The sequence below is a fragment of the Taeniopygia guttata genome, chromosome 1 (assembly GCF_048771995.1).
Source record: "Taeniopygia guttata chromosome 1, bTaeGut7.mat, whole genome shotgun sequence".
Lineage (NCBI taxonomy): Eukaryota > Metazoa > Chordata > Aves > Passeriformes > Estrildidae > Taeniopygia > Taeniopygia guttata.
In genome coordinates, this window is record NC_133024.1 from 104,990,563 (window position 1) to 105,013,016 (window position 22,454).

At 40.9% G+C, this 22,454-nt stretch overlaps 1 protein-coding gene across 27 annotated transcripts in view; it reads right to left on the reverse strand.

Moving 5' to 3' along the window:
* DMD (dystrophin) overlaps positions 1 to 22,454 on the reverse strand; it is a 1,135,802-nt gene that overhangs the window by 4,805 nt on the left and 1,108,543 nt on the right. For 16 of the 27 annotated variants that reach the window (XM_072937290.1, XM_041719931.2, XM_041719926.2 and 13 more), the window contains 3 exons: positions 16,535 to 16,778; positions 16,062 to 16,185; positions 12,004 to 12,096 (listed from right to left, as the gene is read on the reverse strand). In XM_072937290.1, coding sequence (XP_072793391.1) covers positions 12,004 to 12,096; positions 16,062 to 16,185; positions 16,535 to 16,778 — 461 coding nt within the window. Of the gene's footprint in view, positions 1 to 3,968; positions 4,001 to 12,003; positions 12,097 to 16,061; positions 16,186 to 16,534; positions 16,779 to 22,454 lie in introns of all 27 variants that reach the window. The other 11 variants (XM_041719923.2, XM_030287150.4, XM_030287254.4 and 8 more) reach the window with 4 other exon arrangements.

The window sequence follows — 22,454 nt, forward strand, 5'->3', positions numbered from 1 at the left end:
ATCTAAACAAGAACTATTCAAAAAGCTGCCCATTGGACAGTGAGCTGTGCTGTGACACAGCTTGTCAGGTAGCAACACAAAAAAATACTTAGTTCTGGTATCTGGTGACAGTATGCTAACTGCACTAATGTGCAAAGAAACAGATGCATCAATCAGCAATTTCATCCATACATCATAAATGTATAGCCATCCTATTCATCTGAAGCAAAACCTTGTAATTTCCTCATCAACATGACAAGTAACTGCGTATGAAAGATTCCTGCCAAGTTTTGGTCAAAACATAGTTTATTTTAAAGTAAATGTATCCTACCACATTTATTTTAGCTGTAAGGGATAATCTCTGTCACTGGCATCACACAGACTGAGACCAATCCAGCAACTTATACCATCACAAGTGAACATGTGACAAAGCCATACGAAATGAAGAACATATGGGAGATGCTGGTGCAAACCAGCTGAGCTGCTGAGCTGCTCTGCTCACCTGAAACTCTGACTCAACTCCATGACTTTATGGGAACACTCCCCTCTGGTATAACCAGAGCAATGCTGTGACTGGGTAGCCAGCTGTGAGAGGCTGCCCGTGGGGTGATGGGTTCACATTCAGGTTTGCTGTGATCTGTTGTTTCTAGAAAACTCCAGGGCTCTTCAGGATTTCAATATTGCTAATTCCTAGGAAGACTGATCACCCTTTTGTAGGCTTAGAACAACCCAGACTGCTAAACTGCATCCTCAGAAATTTACTATTTTGTTCTGTCAAAAAAGAGTTAGGTCTAAGAAGAGTAACTTCAACCAAAAACACACACAAAAAACCTTTCAGATGTGTGCCACAGTAGGTATAAACTGTTACACTGTTCAGGCAATTAGAAGTCCTTATGAATCCATGAATCCCTAGGTACTTCTTAATATTTAAAAAATCACAGAAATGTCCAATAGTACTTTTTTTCTGTCTGTTAGTTGATATCATATTTTTGAAATAACCATGCTTTGAATCTGATCTCCCTCCTCAAAAGCTGCCCAGATGCATGCTGCTGCGATTAAGGAGATACAGCTCCCTCTCCAGCTCAGGTCTCAATTTCCTCTGCTAAAACCTGAACACTCATGTGTTCTCCAGAGCCATCTGAGGTTAGAGCTCAGAGCACGGCCACACAGCACTGCTGACTGCAGCTTGTGCTGACAGCTGGACTGTAAATGCAGCAGCAGCAGGGGGACCACGGTCTCCAGGACAGCCCTGGGGTGGCAGGACGGGCCAGAGGAGCAGGTGGTGGCTGTGCTCCAGCCACACAACTGGCACACCCTCAGCTGGGTGTCCCTGCACTGCCAGCAGGATTTTTGCCTCTCCTGGACGTGGGAATAACAGTCAGGGCAATTGAGACTGCAAAGAGCTGAGAACAAAGGACAGGATGATTTCCTGGTACTGTATATGCAATGAGTGCATCCCCTTCTGTCATGTCTGTATCTAAATTCGTGTTTAAGTTCACTGCTTCCACAGGGCTCTGCTGTTGCCACTGAATGCTACTCACTTGCCCTCTCTAGTACTAGTAGGACACTGGCATTTTTAATTAAGAAGCAAATGAGAGAAATACTGTCCTGAAAGCACTTAGAAAAAAAAAAAAATCAGAACTTTCCATTATTATTCATATTTCTAAAGTAATGCTATCAAAGAAGGCATTAATTTCATTCTTTTTTTTAACATTAAAACTGAGAAAGTCTTATCCATGCTTGAGGCACTGAAAGGTTGAAAAATGCTGCTATGTGAGAAAAAAACTAGTAGACACTTTGAAATGCAGCAATAAAGCTCAAAATGGACATGGACAGTATTAACTTCAACTTCTAAAATCCACAGCTGCCATTTGCTTGGGAAGCAGAAGACACCTGTTTCTGCAGACACTAACTACCTCACTGCTGGTCACACAGAGAACGATGTGTTTCACATCTGCTGCATTTGCTTCAGAGACTCTAATGGAATCAAAGCCCACGGGGGTGGGCACAGTAACAAAATACCAATTTTATACTACAGCTTGTCAGAAAAATAAATGTGAAACATTCAGACTTGAAAGAGTGGATGGAAAGTAAATTGAGAAATCCCAACACAACAGAGAGCCTTTTCTAGCCGAAGAGATTTCTATCCCTTTCCTGACAAAAGAAAAATCCTTCCTGTTGGTGACTTGGGTTTTGATACCCTTATTCATATTGAGTAATGCCACAAAATCCATGGGATTACACACAAAGACAATACCAAATGTGAGTAATGGAATCAAAACCTGGCCAGGTGGGTTTTAAACCACAGGATCTGCCTTTGCACGTACAGACTCACACCTAAAGCAGAAGCTGTTCTATACCGTAGCTCATGTCCTTCATAAGCAGGTGGACAATTGAATTTTATATTCAGCTCTCCAAGTTACTGAGGTCCCTCTGGAACCATTAGTGAGCACAAACTCAGCCAGAAAGTGCAGAGCAGTTCACTGATGTCAATTTTTTAGGGTTAAACTGCTGGAATCAGATCAGGTAGAGCATGACAATTTAGAATTTTTTTTTTTTTTTTTGTTAATTATTTGTATCCCGCATGCCCTCTGCAGAAGAAGATTTTTGAAAGTAATATGCATGAATATGAATGAGGATAGTGGAAATCAATGACCTGTTTTTGCTAAATGGGAGAACAGTTCTCAGAGTATATGAGCTGAGAACAAGCAGGGCTCAATGTGAAGTATTTTCCATTACACTTCTGGGTTTGTACAGTCTGCTGATGCCATCTCAAGCACCCTTTTTTGATCCATATGAGAGGACTTGCCATTCAAGGACAGACTTAATCTGCACCAGAGGTCTTACACCTTGAAGCAGCTGAACCTGCTCCAGCACCTACAGCCGAAGCAGAGAACCTCTGTATTTCAAGGCACCACATCAGGACAAATCCTGGCTTTCCCAGGACACCCTGTCAGAGACTGAGGGTTCACAGCAGCTCTGTTAAGAGAGTTTCCACCAGCCCCTCCCTCTGTACCAGCAGAAGTTTGCAAACCAGGTTACCCTTCAATTCCTGCCTCATCCACACCGAACATCTTCTGTGCAGAAAAGGTCATTTCACAGTTACTGCAACTGCACTCAGGCAGTCTCTGAATATTTTATCTTTAATAATAATTTTCACTAGAAATTCATCTTTCAAACGCTCTGTCTGGTTGGGAAGTGAAGAGCAGCTTCACAGAGGAAAAATCAAGGCTCTCTGGAAATGCTTTCAAAGGAGCTGTGACAACACAGTGCAAAAAGCTTTCCTCCATTAATGAGCAGCGACACACAAATTCCAAAACCTATTTTGCATCAAACCAACCATGTCCACAGTGCACAGTGAAAACCACAGCCCATTTGCATCGCTGAATGCAGCACTGTGAAGCTGGTGAATGTTAGTAGCATTCTTCTTTCTGCAATAGTACATCAGGAAATTAAAAAACCTGAATCTCTTATACCTCTCAACTCTCATATTTCTAAAGAAATAAAAAAAACCAAAACATTTAATCTCTGGAGATTAGTTTGGTATACTGGCACATATATATAAATACAACTGTGAGTTTGTAAGCAGAACAGCAAGAGAGCCCAGTCTCCCTGTTGTGCTCACACACAAGAGCAACAGAACATAAGTCAATGACTGCAGCATATTTACTGACAACATTTATCACTCAGAGGCTTAATTTCAACGTATTATTTTCTCCTCCCCGTTCCTGATTTTCCACCTCTAGAGCATGTAAAAAATGCAGACCCCTGAGCTGACATTGTCTCCACTGAAAGTTGAGAGGTACACCACTGTTACAGCACACATGGGGAATGCACTCAGCAAAACCAAACAAAACCCAGAGCAAAATAAATCCACCCCCACCCTTCACCAAACCCAAGCAACCCCGTGCTGTGTCACACACATGCTGGGCACAGAAAGCAAGCTGTGACAAACAGAAGCCATGGCAGTGAGCCTGCGTCTCACTAACCTCTCTCACTGGCTTTCCAGGGGCATTTCTTCCTTTAGGAACAGAGAGAGGAAGTGGAATAATTATCAGAAAGGAAGGGAAAAAAAAAAAACCACCACACATGAACATATATTTTATACTGTAAAAGACACTTCAAATTCCATTTAGCAATTTAACATTAAAAAAAATGCATTTCTGCTTAAGCAAAGACCAAAAGTGCACTGAAATCCACTGATGATTCTGAGCTGGTTTATTCAACAACAGTTCTGTAACCTGTGGCTTGGTTTAACCTCTCAAAAACACTTGAGAAAACTACTTACACCAACTTACACACCTGTCAGTTGAGAATAAGGACTGCAGACAAGATCTGAACTCACTTTCTGAGCATCCTAATTACCAAATTTGAGTACTTCTAGCAATCAGTGTAAGTGGTAGAAACATTTTCCCCCATGTCAAATTAATTTACCCAGACACTTTACATTGTATTGTGGCCTACAGACACTGAGGTATGCATTGATATACATGCCTATGTGTACACATATATTTCACAGCTACAGAAGTACACTGGAATGAAACATGCTCACATTCAGGGTAAAATATATTGCAAAATATGTTTGCAACATGCTGACCTGCAAGCATGGTAAAACTGAGAGGGCAGAGAGAAAAAAAGTTCAAGTAAAAAAGGGCAAAAAGGAAAAGTATCTTATCATGTTCAGGTACTACCAAAACGGAGTCAAAGCTGCAAAGATGCTCCTAACAAGCCTTCACAGAAGCCATACTTTGATCATGCTGATTCTTCTCAAACACTTCTCATAGCATATTTGTTTTTAGAAAAGGGAAGCCAGGTGTTACTCAACAGCAGAAACACCCCTTTGTCCACCTTTCCACCACACAGCCAGTAACAAACTTGGTGTCTCCAGAGGCAGTGTCCCACTGTCACTGTCACACTGCTGGCAGCTCTGCCATGCCAGGCTTGCAGCCCTAGTGAGAAAGTCACTGCAGCAGATGATGCAGGATGATCTTTGCCCCAGAGCTGCTGTAAATGATGCAATTTTAAATGATGTGTGGGACACTGGGGAGAGAGACAGCCACATACGGGAGTACACACCAGTCAGCATAATGGTAACCTAATTGCTGTTGGGTTTTGCTCTATGGCAGGCTGTAGGAGAAGGGAAGAGAGGCAATAAACATCTTTATGGGTATTTTACAAGCTGCAGAACAAGGGCCAACAGCAGAGCAAGGCAGAGCAGAGGCAGTGCAGGAGAGGAGGAGAGGCCAGAGGAAGGAAGGGCATCCAGCATGGGTCTGACCAACTCCAGGCAATGGAAGGGGCTGGGGCAGCCTCTGAAGGCCTGGACAGCAGAGGTTACCACTTACAGAACAGGGGAATTTTAGTCCCTTCCTGCCCCTCTCCCTTCCCCAGCAGCACACTTCCTATTAAAATGATAGCAATAGGTTCAATAACAGCATGCTCTGCACATGGGTTTTTATTCTGCTCCTCAGTGAAATCTCGACTCCAGTGATGTCTGTGCCACACGTGCTGGTGCAGAGAGGTGTCACTTCAGTTCTAAGGACTCCACCCCACAGGCCTGCCTAACCTTCTAGGACTTACATGTGTGTCTGCACAGCCTGAGACCTCCTCTGGCACTTTTATCAGGAATCACGAATTCCCTAAAAAATTATTTCTAAAAAGGGAGATGAGAATGTCTCACCAATATCAATCATGTAATAGAAAATCCTTGGAAAGGAAGATAGAAAATCTTTTGCACACTTTGGTCATTTTCTCAGGAAGAACTCCAGGGTTTAGGTCAGCTTAAGGACTCCAGAAACTGTAGCACAGTACAGCTTGGTTTGAAAGAGTCCTGGGGCAGGAATGGGAGATTAGCTTGAGTCCAGTTTAACCTGAGTCAAGAAGAGAAAAGGAACTGCCTACAAGCAAAATACTGGAGTTCTTAAAAAACCTCTTCCTGTCTGCACAAGCACCTACAACTGCAGATACACAGTGTTTAATTTAAATCTATATGAGACAGACTGCATTCTGCTTGAAAATGAATGCATTTAAAGGTAACTGGGGTAGCTCAGCACTACGCAAAACAGCTGGTGAGGACAGTCTGTGGTGAGTAATCAGCCCTAGAATTTGTTAAATGCAGCAAAGATCCACGCTACTTCTGGAGGAAGATTAAAAAGGGTTTAATGGATTTTATGTTATTTTCTTCTTTGCATATGAATGAATGCCTGTATTGAAGTTTTAAGGCAAGGAGTATGGTTTGGCATAAATTGCAGAGGAAGAAGATTGTCTATATTGCCACAGTTCTGTGTGTTCTGTAAGGCATCCAAATACTGATACGCAATCTGTGGGTGCCTAATTATCTATTATTTCTGCTCAAATCAACATTTCCTGTCCTTACAAAATAGAAGAGTTTTTCCTTTTTCTTTTTTTTTTTTTTTTTCCTTTTGGAAAACTACATGGCATTGCATCACAGGCAAAGGTAAGAGACCACGTCAAACCTGAAAGCAGAGGCACCACCAAAAACTTCATGTAAGAGTCTCTGCAAATCCAGGTGAAAACAGAGACCACAAAGCAACTACTGCACTGCCCCTGTCACTGAGCTCAGGAAAGGGACAGGCTGCACAAAAGGGAGATCTGGGTCTGCAAAGAGCCTTTTTCTCAAAACAAAACATAAAAAAATCTGTTGAAGTTTTATTCACTACCATATTCTCAGTTTGCACCAGAACTGGGCATTATAAAACAGGGAAGACCTAGTTCACCCCACCACTGTCCCCTCTGCAGAAAAGCTCAGCCAGATCAGTTCTGCTGAGCAAAAGGGGAGCAGTAAGGGATCTTAGTCACCTGGGCTCACTGTGGTGGGATGCAGGACCACAGCACAGAGAAGGTGAAACAATCCAGGAGAGGCCAGGGTATCTCAAATGGAAGAGTATTTTCAGAATACTCTACAGTACAGTAACTCCAGGGTACTCTTTCACTGACTCAGTAAAGTGTGAAAAGAAAAGTCTGCACCATGAGACATTTTGCTCTCAAAATAAGAGAAACTGCATTATTTGCAGTGCTGAAAGTTGCTAGTTCCACTTAGGACGTTAGTCCCATTCATGACAGAGCCTGGCTGATGCACAAGTGAGAGGAGAAAATGTGACTGGTATGTTTTAATGTGACTGAGATAAAAATAAAACTCCTAAAAAAGGGTGCTATTCTTAGTGCCATTCATTTATTGCTGTGGGGATCTTGTAATTTCACTGCACCACACCACAGCTGTGTTAAGCAATACCATGCAAAATTGTGAGGACCAGTCTCTGTCCAAATTCTCTCACATTATGTCATGGCCTCTTAGCTCTTTTAACCTTGATGGTCTCATTTCTAACCAGTTTTGGCTCCCACTTCTTCACTATCTCCCAGCAGGGGCCCAGCCTTGCAAATCTGTGAAGCTCTCTCATCAGCTTCAGTTAATTCCAGAACTTCTGTCCCTAAATACCTCTCTGAGCTTCATTCACAGAATGCATTTGCCACTAAACCAGAACTGCAAAACTCAGCCTGGTCCACCATGAGAGCCACATGAAGTGGTGCAACTTGTTCGTCCTCAGCGCTGCAGGAGAGATGAATTTGGCTTTGAAAATCCTGCCAATCTTACTCTCTAACTGTGAACCAATTCCCTGGAGATTTAGTAGTTTGGGCACAAACACAGCATGAAAATGTTTTCCTCTGTGGCCCATTATTGAGCAGGGTCAAATAAACCACTGAGGTGGCATTTAATGGTAGATTTCCACTAAATGTCAGACCTCTGGCTTTGACATCTGTTTTGAGTTAGCACAGCAGCTGTTTGAAGCAGCTGCAGCAGTTGTGAATTTGCTGGGAGCAGCAAAGTAAAAGAGGAGTGGATGGGAAACCTTTTAGATTAAAAGGAAAGAAAAATTCCTTAAGGACAGCAATCATCAGGTATTCAGCAGAATTTCTCTCTCCACAAATGAAACAGCTTTTGGCACCAACAGCCAGCTGTGCAAGGAGCAGGAAAGTCCTGTTCTCCTTAGGAAATGCCAAGGACTGCCAAAAGGTTAAACTGAAGAAACAAACAAATGAAAAGCCCTATAAAAGGTAAATGGGCTATTGCATCTGAAGTCTGCTTGTACAGGTCCATGACACAATCTGTTTTGCACTTGCTTCTCTAAAATACATTCAAAATTATGCCATGAAGCCTTAATGCCCTTTTAAAGACAACTTTGTGCAGCAAAAGCTTGAAAAATATAATCTTAAGAAATCTATCTCCAGGTGAGTGACAATTACTCTTGCATTTTATTGCTTTGTTTCAGAATTCCAAAATAAGTGCCACTATTTCTTTAGTAAACTATTTCCCAATCTGATCAAGTCTCACTCTTCAGGTGCTTTGGACAATATTTAGGCTGAATATGTCTGTGACGCTCAACTACACATCTGTGCACCCAAGCATAGAAATTTAGTTCTTTTCTCTCTTCACTGCTTGTTCAGCTCTGAACTCTTCTCACAACCAAAGCCTTCAACATTCTGTTTGCTTTTGTCATATTGCTCTGAACTCCTCCAAGTTGTTGTTATTCTAATGGCAATAGGACACCCAGAATTATGTCCCTGATTCAAAAAGCTTGTCAGTCCCTACACTGTGACATGCTGATGTTTAGCTTGAAATTTAACACACTGATTTTTACAGGCCACAAAGAAAACATTTTTTCATAAAATCATTAAGGTTGGAAAGGACTTTTAAGACCGTTGAGTTGAACTGTTAACCCAGCGCTGCTGAGCCCCCTGCCAAACCAAGTCCTCAGGTACTACATCTACATGTCTTTTAAATACATCCATGGTTGTTGACTCACCACCTCCCTGGGCAGCCTGTTCCAATGCTTGACAACCCTTTTCCTGAAGAAATTTTCCCTAATATCCAATTTAAACCTCTCCTGGCATAACTTAAGGCCATTTCACCTTGTCTTACTGCTTGACACTTGGGAGAACAGATCCATCCTCACCTTGCTTCAACCCCCTTTCAGGTACTTCCCTAAGCCTCCTTTTCTCCAGGGTAAACAACCCCAGCTCCCTCAGCTCCTCTATCACAACCTATTTCTCAATGGCAGACTGGGACAACTGCATTTCTGGTATCTGATTATTTTATAATTTTACTTAAAAATAATCAATATAACCAAAAATATTGTTTATAGATATGTGCTATTGTTTGTCTGGGTTTCTTCTTCTGTTCCTGAACATCTACTTGAGGTAGGTATTCACACCTGTAACCTGAGATTCAATCCAACTGGTACTAGAAAGAAACCAAATTTCACTTGCACCACACCCGAGTCCTTAACATTATGCCATCTTCTCAGGCTGCTTTGCCAAACTGCTTTCACTCTTCTGCAACTGCACTTTGCTCTTCTGGTAAAGATTAGAGATCTGAGACACAGAGTACACCTCTCAACAACAAAAAGGTTCCTGATTCAGAAGTTTGCTGGGACCAATCAACTCTGCTTCCTTTTCTTCTTCCTGCAGTCTTGAAAATTTTAAATCAGCGATGCCTGATGCCTGTGGAACCTGACTGACCACAGCATTTTTCATGTCATACTGAAAGTCTACAAGAAGCTGCAGCACATCAGATGTCAGATGTAACCTTTGTGTATGCAGGCATCAGTTAAATAGAACTGAATTATTAAATTTGGAGTAGAAGAAAATGTCAGTAACAGAAGTTTACATGAGCTCTCAGCAGCCTCTATCAACTAATGAATGGAAATCCACTTGCACTGGCTTTAGGACAAACTGTTTCTTACTGAGAGCCTGACCACTCCTATACCTCAGCCAAAAGAATTACACTAACCTGGCATTCATGCAAATACATCAAAAAATATATGCAGAACAGAGAAACATAATTGAAGTCCTAATCTCTTTAGCCAAAACCTGGTACAAGTCCCAAAAACCTGAACAAGTTTCTCTCCCAGCTGCACTAATCTTTTTGAGCAGCCCAAGGGAGGGGAAGAGGCAGATTCTGGCTCAGCCTGGCAGTGCCTTGCCAAGACCTAAAAGCAAAGTCCTAAGGGAAGCCTGGCTCTGCTGGGCTCTGCTGGGCTCTGCTGGGCTCTGCTGGGCTCTGCCTGCTCCTGCTCCAGGAGCTCCTCTCGTGCCTTGGCTGGGGGGCTCACACCAAAGGCTGTGCCCCCTCCTCACTCACAGCCCTCCATCCAGCTAGAGAGTATTTTTGTTCTCCATGGCTGCTAGTCACACATGAGCTGCAATATCTTTTGTGGATGCTTGTGATCATCTACTATGTTTTCAAGACAGTTACCGAATGAAGAAACAAAATAAGGGAATATGTTATTTCTCTCTAGCTAAATGACCACATTTTGCATCCTGAGAATGAAAATCTGAAGCTACAGCTTAATTTACAAAATTAAAATATTATCTAATCTTATCAATTTCAGTTCTTTTTCCTACTAGATTTTATATTCTCTTTGTTTGTTTCATGAAGCTTTGTATTTTTCACTAATAAGATAAAGAAACATTTTTTATTTTCAGTGACCAGAAGGTGATGTCTAGAGACTGACCTCTACCTATTTATTCTAGACAGGAAATGAACCACTCTATTTCAAATATCTCATTCAATTTTGTTTTATAAATTGCTCCTATTTCATTGAAAACTAAGTTTGTTTTTAAAAAGGAACACTGCCAGGGTCATCACCTATGAATACAAATAAGATATCACATTTGGTGAATATTTTCACACATGTGATATCTACATCTAGACACATGTGACTATGCAAGATCTATGTACGACATACTTACAGTAACGATGGTCACTAATAAGAAAACACTGTCTGTTGTAACCTTGTGTACACAGCAACTTTAAAAATCAGTCCATTTTAATCTACATAGCAATACTAGGAAGACTTTTCATCTCTTGTTTCTCATAGCAATTATCTAGGCAAAATGAGGGCTGGACGTAAGACTTTTTTACATAATGTTGAAGTGGAGCTGAGTGCAGTTGACAATTTATTGTATTAGACTTTATTCAATGATATCTTGCTAAATTATTCCATCTTTTGATCTATAGCATGAAATCTTACACAGTTTATATTGACCTTTATCCCACCACTCACAGATGGTTTCTGGTGAGAGCTGAACTTGCTTTGAAAGCAAAGGATGGAGAAAACCAGACTCCACTGAAAGGTTAGTACAATGGTTAAAGCACTTATCTCCTAAAGAAGAACCCCTGGGTGACGTGTGAAGCTTGTGCAAGGGCCTTGCAGGAAGTCTGTGCCCCATGAAATTCACTTATCAGGCTGGCAATACCAGGGCTTTCTCTTGCCAAGTGGCTGAGCCTCTTTTCACAGCAACAGCCAACATCCCAAACTTCCCATCTCCTGCTAGCAATCTCAGCCATTTTTCTTGGCAGCAGAGTACTTTCTTCTGGGCTCAGAAAAGAGTTGAAATGAAAAAAGGCTGGACAAATTCTGGTAATACAAATGGCTATTTTTAGCAAAAAAAACAGGAATGAGAGAAATGGAAATACTGGAAGAAAGGCTGTGGCTTATGACAAGTGCAGCCTGTGCTACACAAACAAACACTTGTTTTCCCTTCAGGCCTCTGGACCTGAGGACTACATGGCTGAGAACTTTGACTTAGAACTCTAATATTATTTCAAACCACAGTCTTGGAGAAGGATATGGACAGAAGGAAAATGTGGTTAAGACATGTATTAAAAAATAAATCATCAAGGGTATCAACTAAAAAGAAGAAAAGCTGTGAAAAAAAGGAACATGGCAAAAGGGAAGCTAAGAAAATGATTGGGGAAGAAAGAGTCTCACAAAGACATTATTTCATCCACATATCTAGGGCTACCTGTGGAGACAGCTCAAGGTAAGGAGGAACAGGCTGCTCCTCCACTCTTAGCAGACAGGTTTCCCTACAGCTATTGTTGAAATGAAAACAAAGAGCAGCAAAAAGCCTGATACCAAAACACAACCCTCTGAAAACATCAAGGAACAGAAAAGACTTTTATATTCTTCCCTCTCATCTGCCACAGGCAGCAGCGCTCACCTCTGGAGCTGGGGAAGGAGTTGTTGAGCTGCTCCATCACTTCCTCCAAACCTGTGCTTGTGTCCTGGGGAGGGCTGAGCAGCTCATCCTCACCTGCAAAGCAAATCCACACCACTGCATGAAAGCCTGTGCTAGCAGTTTGTATTGCCCAAGTCCTCCTCGAAGTTACGGCTGTTCACTCAGACACATGCTCTGCTTAGTGTACAATAAAAATTTCAAAGGTCAATTTTGTTGACTGTTACTGTTCTCTCTAAGGATCTAAGGGAAACTAAATGAGGAATTTGAGACAATTAACACTATTTTAATCCATAAAAAGGGATTTAAGAAATTGACTCTGGTAAAAGAAGTAGGGTAAAATGTCTGCTAGGAACATCTAGTTCCATAAATGACACTCGTCGTTTCAGCTCCTCTTATTCTATTAATGGAAAAAGAAATTGCTGTTGTGAGTGCTGCTGTTGAGCAGCTTTCTAATAGTGCTGGGCTCATGTTGGCACTGCTTTGCCTAGCTGTGCAAATCAGTAGAAACCCAGATTCTCATCTGCATCAGTATTAATATTTCTGACAGTTTAATTGCCTCAGATTGGCGCTCCAAGAACACTCAATTGTACTGTAAAAGGGTTTAGCAGCAGTTTAATAAAGCGAAATACATTTCTCCCACTGAATAATTTCTATAACCTGATTATAGGGCAGCAGCTTAATGGGAAATTCAATACATTTTATTTTTACTGGATTTTTTTTTTGCTCATGGTTTCATATAACTGAATTCCATATGTTGTTTTTAATGCAGATCCTGCCCTCCAATATAAATAAAGCATCTGGAAAAAAAAACCCAAACCTAAAGTATATACTTTGAGTGAGATTCTCCTTTTTTACTAGATGTCTTTTATCTCTATTAAAACACAAAAGCAATTTTGCCTGCTGTAATAACTGAGTTACATACTTCTTTTGAAAATTACTTAATGACCCTTTATTCTAACATGTCGTGCCCTATTTGAGTCGGAAACTGTCTGATGTTCTATTAACATTTACATTCTTTAAACATTGAGGTGCTCCATGCTAGTGAAAAACCTAGAAAAAGGGATATGAAAGGAGCATTTCAGGGCTGCCTATATTTAAGCTGGGAGTTTAACAAGAATTATTTCTGACCAAGAGTGATTTCTCCCACTCCAGCACAAGAAGTGGGATAGAGTGTCTGTAAGAAGCACTCAATTCATATAAATGATGGTCTTTGTATCAGCTTCTTTTATTCCACTAATGGTCTAAAAATAGTTGCTGAGGCTGCTTGCAGTTTGTTCAGCTTTTGAGTGGTGCTGGGCTCACACAAATCAACTCACACCATGAGTTACTTTCACATCAGGCATTGCACTGACAGAGGTGTCTTAGCAAAAGCAATGTCCTTGCAGCCTTTGCTGAATGTCAAGGTGAAAACTCAGAGCGAGATCTCACGGATTCTACCCAGGCTGAGGATTTTATCAGTCTGAAGAAAGCCTCCTGGCCCTAAAGATCTCAATAAAAGGGCTGTGGTTCTGCTGTCCTGGCCAAGAACTGAAGACAGGTACCAACTTCCAAATGTCCTCATAAGTGCTGATATAAGCTGCACTACCAACCCTCAAAAATGTTGTATTTTTTATTTAAAATTCATTATTTTAAATTTTTTCCTTATTTGGATGATATTTTCTGAGCATTTTCTTGTAAAGGACAAAATAAGACGTCAACCAAGCAACTTGACAGAAGATACCTTCAGAGCTCAGTCTCCTCTCTTTACCCAGAAGAGCCTTCCCCATTTGTGTTTCTATAGAAGGTTTAGAGAGCTTAGTGAATCTCAAATATTCTGGGGATACTTGAACAAATTAAAGTTCAGAACAGCCTCTTGCCTCATACACTTCAGAGAACCTCCTGTGCTGCTACCCTGCTGGGGCAGAAAGGCCAAGGATAAGGACTTTCCCACTGGGACTCCATGAGGAGAAAAGCAGAACCTTTCCACTTGCCCAGGTGTACTTCAAGTTAACAAGTTCTGTTTGCAAATAAGGGTTTGAGCAGGTCACTGATTTTACCAAAACACTGCTGGTGGAACACCTTACACAGCAATGTCTCCTCAGCAAAGCAGAAAGACAAAAGTGCAGTGGGTTTTCAAATGAAAAAACTAAGGTGTAACTTTAAAGAGAAAGACATATAAAAGCTACCACCACCTTGCCTCATTTCCTGAGACACCTGGAGATCCTCAGTATTTTCTCAAAAATTATGGCTCTCTCATTCCTGGGCACATGGTTGCTGCATGGCAGAATTATTGACACCACCACTCTGGTTCCCTTCACAATTCAAGAGTATTTTAAGCTGAGCTTCAGAAAACTCTTGAGTCTAGCAAGCAAAGCTTTCTGGCGTGAAAGGACACTTAACAAACTGAATTAGTTGTGGTTTGTTAGCCTGGTTAGTAATTCTTCTTATAAGCTCCATTCCCTGCTGCCAACAGCGTGGCTCTGCTGATTCTCAGTATGATCCAACTGATAACATCTCACTGTTCTCCCACATATTGGCTCCATCAAACCAATCAAATAAAATCAAGTTATGTCTAAATATTTGCTTTAAAAAGTTTTAGTAGCTTATATGACTCTATTGTATTAATCAATTAATTCCACTCTTCCGAGGTAAATGGGAATAATTTTATATTGAGTCAAATGAAAAAAAGTGTATTCTTGTATTTTGTCCCACTAAAGGATGAAATATAAAACTACAAGACTTCTAATAAGATGGTTGGGAAACACTGTCTTTCTATCTTTTTTTAAAATTGTGTTTCTTTTCTCTTTTGTGTTTTATTTTAATTCATGTATTTTATGTGATGAAATTAATGACATTTCTCCAGAAAGCTGATGCAAATTACACCACTACTAATATATTTTATCTACTCTGCCATACATAACAAAATATTTCTCCACTGGTAACATGATTAATGAAAGGTCCATTTTTACTTTTTCCATAAATTTCTGCTACCTGTGATAGTACTCTCACCCCCAGGATTTCAACTCCAGCATTCCTAAAGGTACTATTTATTTCACATTTTTAATTGCAGATTGTACAGAACCCATCTTGTTTGATACTGTCATAGGCTGAAATTATTGCTCACACTTGGAATGGAAGAAAAAGCCTCCCCAAAAGCTACATTTCCTACCACAACAGCACTTTAGACACAGCAGAATGTGCCCTCCCATTAAATTTCTCACTGCCATTGACACTTTCACTAATAGCAGTGAAAAGCTCTCACTAATATACATAAAATAAATTTCTCTGTATGAGGCTGAATATTATCATCAGACTTGAAACATCATCTTGTTGAAATAATATAAGTGCATTTTCTTAAAGATGCTGAAAAGATTGATTGCTTTTTTACTAGCAGAAAATCCTTGCCACTTGGTAATAAATACTTACTAATTTTGTAACAGACAGGAAATTAGGAAAGAGCCACATGGCAGTTACTAAAAGCACCAAAATAATAATTCCAACCTCCAGCTACAGAATATTATTATTTAACCTCGCTCCACAGCTCTTATGATATTCATTACCACATCTGATGTGATACTTAGAAAAGCCACTAGATGAGCACTGCCTGTGAGTGACAGCTCCATCCTACTGATTGAGCCACAACATATTAAAAATAAGATCACATCATTTGACATGGGGATGACTAATCATACATTTAGTCTCTTAGCCATAATTAATATTATGTACATTTAAATCAGCCATGTCATGCTTCATAACTGAAAGTCAGTTTGAATAGAACAGTTAGCTTTTCAGCAGCATTTGTCTTCAGAAGTCAAGCCCTGACAGAGCTTTGTGTTTAATATCAAAATATCCAAGCTACTGGGTGCATCACGATCAAAAGCAAAGCCTGAATCATAATGAAGATGCAAAGTGTAAACAGCCAGATGACACTGAAGATCATTGCAAAGATCTACTTCATTTCATTTGAACTAAACGGAAAAGTGTTTTCTGTCTTTAAGGATTTTTTTCTGGAAAATGGGACATAATTATTTTTTGTGACTACCTGAGCTTTGTTATCTTACCCATGGTTTCTGAAGTCTGGCTGCCAACTACACGAAGAAGCATTGGCTGACTGCTGCCTGACCTCTGCAAAGAGGTAGAAGGAGATGACAGTGTTGTACCATTCACCTTGGCATCTGCCTGTGGCTGAAATTGAAGGAAAAAAAGTAAGATGTTGCTATATCAGCTCAATACTTTAGATCTCTGTAATTTTTTATTTACACCATGAATACACACAATTTTCAGCCTGTTCTTAAGTAAATTCATCCATGCAGCCAATGCATTTTAATTTTGAATAAAACAAGGAAGAAGACTAAATACGAACACTGAAACCTGATTCCATATTCTCACTTGCAGCCTGTAAAAAAACTTTTACATTTCTCTGACTTGCTTCTAAAGACACAATTTCTTGGAATGTTCTCGTTATTGATAACGCTTCACACCCTGTTTGGAAAATTACTCTTCAGAGACCCAGAAGAAATGCCTGAGGCCTCACCTGCTCCAGCAGCTGCCTCAGCCTGTGCAGCTGCGATTCCAGCTGTTTGTTGTGATCCTCCAGGATCTGCATCCTGGCTTCCAGGCGGCCCTTGTGCTGGCGGAGCAGCTTGGCCTCGGCGATGAGCTCAGCGTCGCGGGGGCTCTGCGGAGAGACCGGCATCATCTCCGGGGGGGACGGCAGCGGAGACAGACCCTTGTGCTCGTGCTGCTGCTTCAAGCGGTCGTACTCTGCCTGCAGGTTCCTGTTGGCAAGTGACAAGGGGCAAAAGCTTTATGGCCCCTGCACGGGGCAGTGACAAGGCGCTCCCTCTCGCGTGGTGTGATGTGTCTCACTTTTCAGGGCTCACCTGCACCAGCTGCCTTTCCCTCTCCTGAATCCACACACCTGCGGGCTCGCTCCTTGCGGATCCGCACGGAGCTGGGATTAGATGGATCTGTGCTTCAAGTTGCCTAAAGGCTCTTGGCATCAGCAGGACTCACAGCGTCTTCCCTCCCAGGGCACTCATGACACCCTCCTGAAGCCAGGACTGGTCTGTCCGGGGCTCAGCCCTCCCTCAGCTTCCTGCCCTTGATCCTTCCCAGCAGAAGTGGGACTGCCAGTTCCCTTCCACACATGGCTGCACCTGAGGGGTCACTAGTGCTCAAGGAGGACTCAGAGTTATCACAGCACCTCACAAACACTAAACCAAAGCGGGTGCCGCCTGACTGGCCGATCTGTTTTACAGAAGAGAACCATCAGAGATGCAGCCACACAAAAAGGCAAAGCAAAACACAGAACTTGGCTGTCAGTCAGGTCATATCACTCTCCTCTCTTCAGATCTGCAAATGCACTTCCAGCCTAGGGCAAAAATTATCAACTGAAGATGAGAATTAGTGAGCCAGTCTGTTAAACTGAACTGCACTGGGTTTTGGGGCTATAATTTTCATCTTTGTCCTGACTAGAGTGTTAGTGTCTTCTGTAACTTTATGACACTTCTAAGCTTGTTCTTTTATTCAATAAAACTCCAATTTTACTTCAGTAAAACATTCCATAGATTAATATGATCTATAGTGTTCCACATGAAAAAAAAAAAAAAGTCTACCAAGCAGGGAAAGCCCAGAAGGTAAGAAACTGAAACCTCGTTAAAGGTAACAGTCCAAAAATAGTGCAAAAATAGTGACTTGTAGCAGAAACTTCATAGGCAAGGGAGGCCTAACAAACTGCACTGGGATTTTGTTGCTATGATGTTCTTTTACAGCTTCCCAGAGGGGGAAAAACGGCTGGATGCTCTGGTAACTGCTTACTCATCACAAGCAGTGACCCAGATTTTACTTTTTCCAACTTGCTCTTATTTGAGGTTGTGAGAACAGACACCTTTTTCCAGTTCTGCCTGCAAACCACAACACACTCTGACAGTTTGGTCTGGAAGCGTAACAGCACCCCGGAAACCTGCCAAAAATCCACTTCTAAAAGAATTTTATTGTGACCAGAAGGAGAACTAAAGCAGGATGCATCATTTCACACGGGTGGGGAAGCAATGCCAAGGAGAACAACAAGCTATTGACTGTTCTTCAAAGGTCCCCGAGCCCCTCAGCAGCTGCATGATGGATATGTCCTCACCTGGGACCTTGTCACTGGCCACAACACAATTTCTAAGGGATGTCTGACCTACATGATCCGTCCTGTGCAGAAATTTTAAATTATTAAAAACAAGAGCTAATAAATTTTAACTTCAGGCTGTTCCAAAATTCAAGATTTCTTTCCTTAAAACCCTTATCCCTAAAAAGAGGGATAACTAGAGTTTCTTTTTTCCAATGAAGTTTTTTGTTTTAATAAAATACAGAGTTTCAGCTTCATGAAAATTATCTAGGAAAAAAAAGGGCTGTCTATACTGGGAATAGATATTGTCATGTAAGTTATGTCTTCTGCCTGACTTAATGTCTTCTGATACTTCTAGCTGAACAAACTGGTGAATAATTAATAAAAATACAAAAGGGAATAGGAATGAACATGGCAACATGTTCATTACACACGGTGCTATTGCTGACTAAAGTTTATACAGGAATGATCATTGAGCCTGCTTTTCACCATGCCCACAGACAGTGGCTATCACTAACCCATGAGGAATTTCCCAGATGCACTATACAGGCAATACTCTATGAACAGCACACTCGTAAGTCTGAAATGCTGCAAAACAAAAGGTAAAACATCACCCTAAGGGAAGCTAAATAAATGCACTTGGTCATACTTACAACATAATTAGATACCTTGCTACAAAGAAATCTGCAATTATTGCCTGTATCAATATAGAGAAGTCCTTCCAGTAAGGACCAGGGAGTAATTCAGATAAAAATCTTTTCAATGTCTGATAAAAAATTATTTAAAAATCTTTCTGAAAGCCTACAGGAAAAAAAAAAAAAAGTTAAAAGATACTGCATATTTTCCAACCAGAAGTATGTCTGGATGGGAGTTCTGGAGTTCTGTAATTAAATATTATAATACTGTTGGCACAAAGGAATGTAATTTTGAAAGATGTATGTGGGTTTCCCCAGTGCACCTGCATTACTGAGTTTTCCAGCAGCACCTTTTCAGTCCAGCTACACAGTCCTCCATCCAGAGGACTGAGATTCAACATAGTTTCAGAGCCATAAGAGTGATGTGCAGTGCACAGAATCAATAATATCATAACATACCACAATGAAGAGGTGTATTAACATAATGGAAAAAAGCTGAAAATTAAAAAAGAAGGAAAGAATTTGAAAACTGCTGTAAGAATATCCTGAGAGAACAAATGGCCCTTATTCCTCCCTCTGGAAGAGTTTTAAGCTGTGTGGTGAAAAGGATTGCTGATGTGAGCCAGGCACCCAAGGCACTGGCCACAGCCCTGAGGAGAGGGACTCTGACACTTTCACCATAAAATGGGACAGAAGAGAAAGGGCAGATACAAACATGCTCCTCTAGAAATGAATGCAACTGACCAAGCATGGGCAGTACATGGAAACCTCATCTCCCACCACCACAGCTCAGGCTGGGTGACTGACATCTGGCTGTCACAAACAAAAAACTAATCCTGCAGCATGTACTCATCACCGGGAAAGAAACCCTTCTTCAGTAAGAGAATATTCAAGAACTCCCATATATTCCATTTACAATGCTTGCAACTCTTTGAGGCATTTGTGAAGAAAAGTAACATAGGAAGCATGCAGTGTAACCGTGATTTATGCAACTGTACAGAGCTGAGTAGTAAAGAGTGCATGAATTATGAATCACATCTATCACTGGCAGCATTAATTGCCTGGTGACAGAAATCCTAGTGGACTCTGTTTGCTGAGTAGTCCTCTCAAAGGCAATTGAGAATTTGTGAATTCATGTTATTTCTCATCTCCCTACAGAAAATCACTGGTCTGAGGAAACAGACAAAGATGGTAGCTGAACCACCTACACCCTATCCCTCACTGGGGTGACAGTGTTTACTCAGGATGCTTCACACTCAGAAGATCTAGTTCCCCTTCTTCAATTCCAAAACAAATACCAAGAGGAGCCACAGCATGTTTAGAAATGCATCACTTTCTTGCTGTTGGCAACTGTACAGAAGGAACTTATGTGAGGAGGCCATTCATCAGTATTCAGATTTGGAGGAACACCGACACAGGGCAGCTTTGAGATTCAGGGTGTCAGTGCTTTCTCTGGTGGCACACAGCCCACTGCACTCCCACTGCAAGTCAGGAAAAGCAAAGGAACGGCAAATAGCTCTGACTGGAGATCTCATTTACTTAGTTCCTGTTCCAGGACAGCTCAGAGCTAGGAGGAAGAGCAGAGAACATGAGTGAAGTCGCCCTCTTACATACAAGACCTCAGTTCAACTAAAATATTAGGAAACATCCACTTTCCTGACTCATTAAAATAGCAGGAAGGTATTTTAATTCTTTGCAAAAAGTTTTAATTCTGTCACTGCAGAACCACATGCTTTCTATTTAATGCCACTACAGTACATCCTGTATTTCCTATTCTACTATATAACCTATGTAATGTATTGCTTTAGATGGACAACTAAAACTTGTCTTCTCTCTCTCTGAAATACATTCACTTGTGAGGAAACAGTTTTAAAGAGGGTTTTATAATTGGATTTTTCTTTTAAATTGCAATACAGTAATAATGCCTTCAACAGCAAGATTGCATTTTGTCTATTGAATACAGAAATGGTCTTATCACAATGTTCCATGTGAAGAAAAACTCAGCACAAGCCTGAAGATCTGAAACTCAAATAAAACATTTTCAGCCATTGAAAATGTTCTCTAAAATGCTCACATTTTAACAAATATAAATAATTTAGCAGTCAAATCTTAGCCATACATTATTTAAGGAATTCATACTTACAATCTACAGAAGCACCAAGGTCTTAAAATGTTAGCAGATAAATAATAAATATCTAACAAGAGGTCCTTGGAACTGGCAAAACCCGAGTCAGAACCACATCACAGCTAGGTTAGTTTATAAGTTAGAGAATGCATTTCAGAAGAATTCAAAGTAGGCAACAGAGTTTTTAAGCTGTCCAAAAGCAAAACCTCAGAATTACAATTTCAATGAGTCTTTTTCATTTAAGGAACAAGTCAAGATGGAAATACTTGAGAGGCCAGAAACTGTAGCTGAAACCCAAATGTTAGAATTCAATCAATGGCTCAAAAGAGGCAAAGCAAAAAGAAAAGGGCTTTTTTAATAAGCAGGAAACTGTGGAAACCAGAAGAAAAAGAGAAATTACAATGAGGTGCCAGAATCACAGCACTGCTTCCTCCTGGTACTAGATACTTGAGGCATCACTTGTGGCTGCTTTCCTGGGAGCTGCTGAGAAGTGACTGCATGCCCTGGCTCTTACAGTAAAAGTGTACAAGACACAGCAGAGAGAGCTAAACCTGAGTTAGCAGGAGTTATTACAAGTGTATCCAACAGGAGTTATGGCAACCCAGGCAGGAAAGGTGCCTCGTGCACCACATTCAGCTCAGCAGTGGCAGGAGATGCACCCTGGGAACAAAGGAACGTCTTCATCCTGAGGCAGTAACAAAGGTTTACATGGAGCGTGTTTCAGGATATGCATGGGAAGGAAGATGTGTTCACCCACTGGAACCAGGTTCACACCTCGTGTGGAATTAGGTGTCAGGTTGCTGATTACCTTTGGCAACAGCCAAGAAAGGTTTGCACAAACTTGATGGAGGAGAACAACTAGGAAATAGGAATCTAAAGGGACAGGACTGTTTTTAAAAGTAGGTAAGTTACATGAATGCCTCCTGACTGATCCTGTCTGAAGAGCTTATTTTTCTAAACAGGAATCAGTGTTTCATCCATAAACTCATGGTTATCTGGCTGTGACAAGCAACCAGGACAAGAAGAACTTGGTCACTTCTCAGCAGCTACCTTACATTTTACATACAAGTTATTTACAGCAGCTTGCAGAGACACAAGTAATGATTTTGTTATAATCAATGAAAATCAGAGCAGTGTGACCTCTACACTGTGAGACAGAGTCAGAGCTCTCTGTGCCTGCTGTGTTGAGCACTCACAAAAGGCAAGGCTGCCTGTGGTGGCATCCCATCCATAACTGTGACTCCAGCAGTACAAATGAGAAAACCAACCTTAGAGACTACAGTTCTAGTTTAATCCAGGACTGGCAAACTTTGAACCAGGAATTTTTAAGCTGTAATTCCTGCCAGAGATCTTTTACCATCCCTCATCAGTAACTGCTAAATCAAATAAAGACCATGCAGATATTTAAGGCATGAACTCTTAAAGGGCTTTTTAGCTTATTTAGCTATCTAACTCCATATTATACTAGTTTTCATATACTATCTTTCTAATCAAAAACACCTTTCTGCTAGGCAGCTTATTTTGTATGCAGAGAGAAAACCATTATGATTTTTTTCCTTCTTCCATGATTCACTACATA